General features: G+C 31.9%; 1 protein-coding gene across 14 annotated transcripts in view; it reads right to left on the bottom strand.

Moving 5' to 3' along the window:
• The window catches only part of sls (sallimus), a 103,864-nt gene that overhangs the window by 60,431 nt on the left and 37,433 nt on the right, over positions 1-6,000 (bottom strand). For 11 of the 14 annotated variants that reach the window (XR_001936801.1, XR_001936802.1, XR_001936803.1 and 8 more), the window contains 4 exons: positions 4,378-6,000; positions 3,205-3,977; positions 2,636-3,095; positions 2,469-2,569 (listed from right to left, as the gene is read on the bottom strand). The exons of 1 other annotated variant lie outside the window; for it this stretch is intronic. Coding sequence is in view for 10 of the 13 variants with exons in the window: in XM_018454077.1 (XP_018309579.1) it covers positions 2,469-2,569; positions 2,636-3,095; positions 3,205-3,977; positions 4,378-6,000 (2,957 nt within the window). In the remaining 3 variants the exon portion in view is untranslated. The remainder of the gene's footprint in view (positions 1-2,468; positions 2,570-2,635; positions 3,096-3,204; positions 3,978-4,377) is intronic. 2 more of the 14 variants (XM_018454073.1, XM_018454071.1) reach the window with 2 other exon arrangements.

Genomic DNA, 6,000 nt, shown 5'->3' on the forward strand with positions numbered 1-6,000 from the left:
ACCTGTCATGAGGTAGATAGCATGGTGCGCTTTTTTTATAGTGGTGTCCCCAGTAGACCTATTCCACTCTAATTTTTTTATGCACGAATTATTCCAAATGCCGTCATTCCTCCGTTGATTACTTTGGAACATTAAAAAATTGATATTTAAAAAGATTTATTATTATTATAAAAAGATATATTATTATTATTACATAAAAATATATTCCGGCGAGTAATATTAAAAAAATATTTATTAAAATATTGTGAAATTACAACATCCTTCTCCTCATTTTCCTCAATATGTCACTAATTTAATAATGCACAGTTAAATAATTTAACTCAAGAAGATGTTTTAATTTGACTCTAATTTATTTACTTACATACGTCAATGTGAACGTTGCTTATGTTGAAATTAACTACAGAAATGAATTGATTAACATTTTGATACACATGGAAGTAAAAAGATAATAAAATGTTATTTAACTCAAGAAACTCGGGGTTGCCATTGCTCCTTTGATATCTAACAGTGATGAGTTACGGTACCATATATTTCCTGTAATGTATAACCACATTTTTTGTTATAAAGAGCAATGAATGTATTTATTATAAATTTTAAAACTACTTATTAATCTCGTTATTAATACTAACATGATTATTATATGACAAAATGTTCGCAATTATGATATTCTTCAAAAAAATGTTGCATACAAAAATATTCAAGCGACAGTTGCGTCATTTTTATATCACATATGATGTACGTGCTTGATTAATATTTTTAATTAACGGGACAGTAGTGTCATTTTTATATCACATATGATGTATGTGCTTGATTAATATTATTAATCAAGCGACAGTAGCGTCATTTTTATTAAATTTTATTATTAAATTATGATATTAATTTACATTTGAGAAATAATATCATCAAATTACAATCTTAAACGCACATACAACTATCTTCTCCGAGATTTCATAATCTTTTTAAATATGCCTGGTATAAGAGTGGATACATCGAAGAACGGCCGCCACAATTCGAAACTCCAGTAGATTTTTGTTTCAACGGAAAGGATATTCAAGAAATACCTCGCTGCTCCATATGTGGTGCACCTGCTGTAATACGATGTTCTTGATGCAAGCAATATTTTTGTATGCAGCATTTTTTTGAAGAATATCATAATTGCGAACATTTTGTCATATAATAATCATGTTAGTATTAATAACGAGATTAATAAGTAGTTTTAAAATTTATAATAAATACATTCATTGCTCTTTATAACAAAAAATGTGGTTATACATTACAGGAAATATATGGTACGGTAACTCATCACTGTTAGATATCAAAGGAGCAATGGCAACCCCGAGTTTCTTGAGTTAAATAACATTTTATTATCTTTTTACTTCCATGTGTATCAAAATGTTAATCAATTCATTTCTGTAGTTAATTTCAACATAAGCAACGTTCACATTGACGTATGTAAGTAAATAAATTAGAGTCAAATTAAAACATCTTCTTGAGTTAAATTATTTAACTGTGCATTATTAAATTAGTGACATATTGAGGAAAATGAGGAGAAGGATGTTGTAATTTCACAATATTTTAATAAATATTTTTTTAATATTACTCGCCGGAATATATTTTTATGTAATAATAATAATATATCTTTTTATAATAATAATAAATCTTTTTAAATATCAATTTTTTAATGTTCCAAAGTAATCAACGGAGGAATGACGGCATTTGGAATAATTCGTGCATAAAAAAATTAGAGTGGAATAGGTCTACTGGGGACACCACTATAAAAAAAGCGCACCATGCTATCTACCTCATGACAGGTGGTGTGGAAATGATAGCATTTTATCATTTTCATTATAGACATTTACTTGCAAGTAGCTTCATAATAGAATTACCTCTATCTATCATGAATATCTTTAAAAATAATAATTTTTTTAAAAAGTTTTGAAAATTACTGCCATCATAGAGTTTGAAGGATGAAATCAGGCCTCTTGTGTGAAGCGATTTTCAGCTTTCTCCGCTATATCTCGAAAACTATTCGAGATATAAAAAAAATGTTTTATACAAAAGTTTTACAATAAAATTACCTTTATTTACTCACGTCAATGATATTTTTTTAGAATAATTATTTAACAATTTTTTTTTCGAAAATTTTGACAAAAAATTGGTAAATAATTGTTCTAAAAACGCGAATGAATACAGCGGATTTTGTTGTAAAACTTTTGTATAAAACATTTTTTTATATCTCAAATATTTTTCGAGATATAACGGAAAAAGCTGAAAACCGCTATATACGTTAGGGGTGATTTCATCCCTTCAAATCGTTTTTGGGCCGCAACTGATATTTTCTAAATTCATCTCTTTATGTAAGCTACAAGTTCACGAAGTTTCATTAAAATCAGAATTTATCACCTCGAGAGGTTCCCTTGTAAGCATAATTTTATAGGATATATTGTTGGATATGTTAAATTTTGTACTTTCGGAGATAGAAGGTCTTCTTCTGATCCACTCTGTCCTGTGGTAAGAGATGTCGCGACTATTGAAGATGCAATTTCAGAATCCGGCACATACTCGTACGCTAAAAGTAAATTTTATAAAATAGACAGTCATTTAAAACCATAGCTGTTTGCGTCAAATAATATACCTTCAACAATGAGCGTTGACATGCAGACAGCTTCGCCAACAGGATTCACAGCACGACAGGTATATTCTCCAGCATCTTCCGGGAATACTTCAGTAATAGCTAAACTACAGACACCCTCCATATCCTGAATAATTGTAATTTCTTTTCCTTCTTTAATTGGCATGTCGTTGTGATACCATTCTACTCTGGGTGTTGGTTTCCCTTCAACGACGCAGATCAAATTAACACTCTCACCGTCCATAACTTTTACAGGTGATAATCTCTTTACGAATGTCGGTGAGACTAATTCAATTGCTTCTTCCCATGTTATTTCCATCAAATTAACGGTGGCTGTACAAGTAACAGAGCCACCAACATTTTCAGCACGACATGTGTAATTGCCAGCAAATTCTGATGTGACTTCTTTCACCATTAAGATCGATCGATTTTCTTGAGTCACAATTCTTACTTGTGGTGTCGACTGCAACAAATTATGTCTTTTATTAATTTTATGAAATTTTGGATAATATACCGTTACATGTAAGAATTAAAGGTTTATTTTAAACAAGCACAGAAATTAGAAAAAATACCTCAAGAGGCTTGCTTTCATGGAACCACTGAAAAGATGCTGCTGGATATGATTCCACTCGTATGTCCATGATAACAACTTCTCCTTCTGCAACAATTTGAGGCTGAATGGGTTCCACAAACATTGGTGCTTTTACTTCGCTCATAGTGTCTTTGTGTTCTTTAACAGTAACAGAACTCGAGCTTCTCGCTTCACCGACTTTATTCTGAACTCTTATCTCATACTTGCCGCTATCTTTGTTTGTTGCTTCTATTATATTTAATTCGGTTGTACTTTCATAAATGTCTATTTTGCATTTGTTAGTCGGTGTAATTTCAATACCATTGCGGAACCACTTGACTTCTGGTTTCGGTATGCCATCAAAATCAGCTAGAAATTTCAGACACTTTCCGCGTTCAATTATTAAAGCGGGCAAAGGTCGTGTAATTCGCGGTGCTCTGAGAACAACTGGTTTGCTCACTTTAATGATGTTACTGATCACTAAATTAGCTCTGCATTCAGCGCGGCCATATTTATTTATAGCACGAACACGATAAATTGTTTCATCTTCGGGCATTGGTTCTAAAATTTGCAGTTTAGCTTCTCCAGTAGTTGGGTTGAAAGTTATCTTCGTTCTTTCATTTAGTTCTACTTCTTTTTCGTCGCGATACCATTTCACTTCAGGTATTGGCATACCGGTTACAACACATTCTAATAAGGCAGGTGTATGCTCTTCAATCATTAACGGTTTAATAGGCGTTGAGAAATGCGGTGCTATGCCTTCTTCTTCTTTTTCTGAAAGGATAAATATCATGTATTCTTGAAAATATGAGATATTTAATGTTTATAATTAACGTATGTCACACATATATCTACTTTATATTAGTTATCCCGTAAATCATTGTTAATCTATTTATATTTATATATGGATGTTACTTCTTATTTTAAAAGTTATTGATATATTTAAAAGTTATCAATATATGTATAAATGATGATGACGTTTAAGTATTTGTATAGTAAAGGATGTGCCTATCTAATTTTACGAAAAGATTATAAGGATTATATATCTCACAATATTCCTATATCTAGAAATAAAAGAAATTTAATAGGGCAAATAAAAATATTAAACAACTAAGTAGATATTAAAATAAATCCAAATCATGAAAATTAAACAATTCATATATATTATTATTACCGAATATCACAAGGTTGACAGTGGATGTTGCCACGCCAGCTGGATTAGATGCTCTACAAGAATATATTCCAGCGTCTTCTTCTTTAACGTTTGTAATTTCTAAGGTTGCCGTTGTCTCAAATATAGTCATAGTATACTTTTCGCTAGCATGGAGTTCTTGCTCATTTTTATACCAAGAAATTTCAGGCAATGGATTTCCTATAACAGTACATGTAAATTGGGCAGGTTTTTTCAACTCAGCGATAACAGGTTGTAATTTTTGAATAAATCTTGGAGCAATCGTTTTGTCTTTATCTGTAACTGATATATCAACCTGAGTACGTTGTCTACGTTTTCTCTTACGGTCTTCTATTTGTGTGATATCTGCTTTAATTTGTAACTTGGCAGCTTCTTCTTCGATAATATTAGAAGTGATTCTTTCGGGCACTTTTTCTTTTACCTTAGATTTTGTTACAACTGATTCAGTAATGATTTCATCTTTCCCTTCTGAAATTTCTGCTATTTGCTCCGTAAGCTTTACGGATTTTAATTCGAAAACTTTGTCTTCTTCGTACATTTCATCAGGTAATTTTTTATCTTCTATAAAAGCTAATACATGTTCTTCAGGTTGTTTAATTTTTAGCTCTGACTTTTCCACTTCTCCAATTGGTTTCAACACAACAATTTCTTTCTCTTCTTCTGTTTTTAAATGTATTTGTTTCTTCTTTCTCCATGAAACTTCACTTGTAATCACTTCGTCTGTTAGCTTATCTTCTTTAAACGATGGCGTAGGTTCCATCTTTCGTTCAAATAGATCCTGACTATCTTCAGTTGTAATTATTATTGCCTCTTTTTCTTCACAAACGTCTATAACAGATTCTTCTTGATCAATAGACACTATTGTTACTTCATCCTTAAAATCAACAACTTTCTTTGTTCGCTTACGTCGCCAAGGAGTTTCGATTATTTCTGTTGGCTCCTTATCTTTGGATTTTTCCTCTATAATTTCTGTTAGCATTTCAGATACTGGTTGTAACTTTATGTCTTCGGGTTCTTCCTTTTCCACTGATTTCAAAGTAATTTGCTCCTTCGATTCTTCTTCTTTGGCAAGCTTTCTAACAGGTTTCAATACAACTTGCTCCGGTTTTGGCTCTTCGGATTTGTCTATCTTTTTCACTGGCTTCAAACGGATCTCCTCCAGTATTTCTTCAACTTTTTCTTTTTCCACTGATTTCAAAGTAATTTCTTCTTTCGATTCTTCGTCTTTAGACAGTTTTCTAACAGGCTTCAATACAATTTTCTCTGGTTTCGGCTCTTCGGGTTTGTCCATCTTCTTCACTGGCTTCAATCGGATCTCCTCCGCTTTTTGTTCAACTTTTTCCTTTTCCACTGGTCTCAAACTAATGCTTTCCTTTGATTCTTTGTCTTTAGAAAGCTTTCTAACAGGTTTCAATACAATTTTCTCTGGTTTCGGCTCTTCGGGTTTGTCCATCTTTTTCACTGGTTTCAATCGGACCTCTTCCGGCGTTTCTTCAACTTTTTCCTTTTCCACTGGTTTCAAAGTGATTTCCTCCTTTGATTCTTCGTCTTTAGGAAGTTTTCTAACAGGCTTCAATACAATTTTCTCTGGTTTCGGCTCTTCGG

Source organism: Mycetomoellerius zeteki, unplaced genomic scaffold, assembly GCF_001594055.1.
Source record: "Mycetomoellerius zeteki isolate Tzet28-1 unplaced genomic scaffold, Tzet1.0 scaffold425, whole genome shotgun sequence".
NCBI lineage: Eukaryota > Metazoa > Arthropoda > Insecta > Hymenoptera > Formicidae > Mycetomoellerius > Mycetomoellerius zeteki.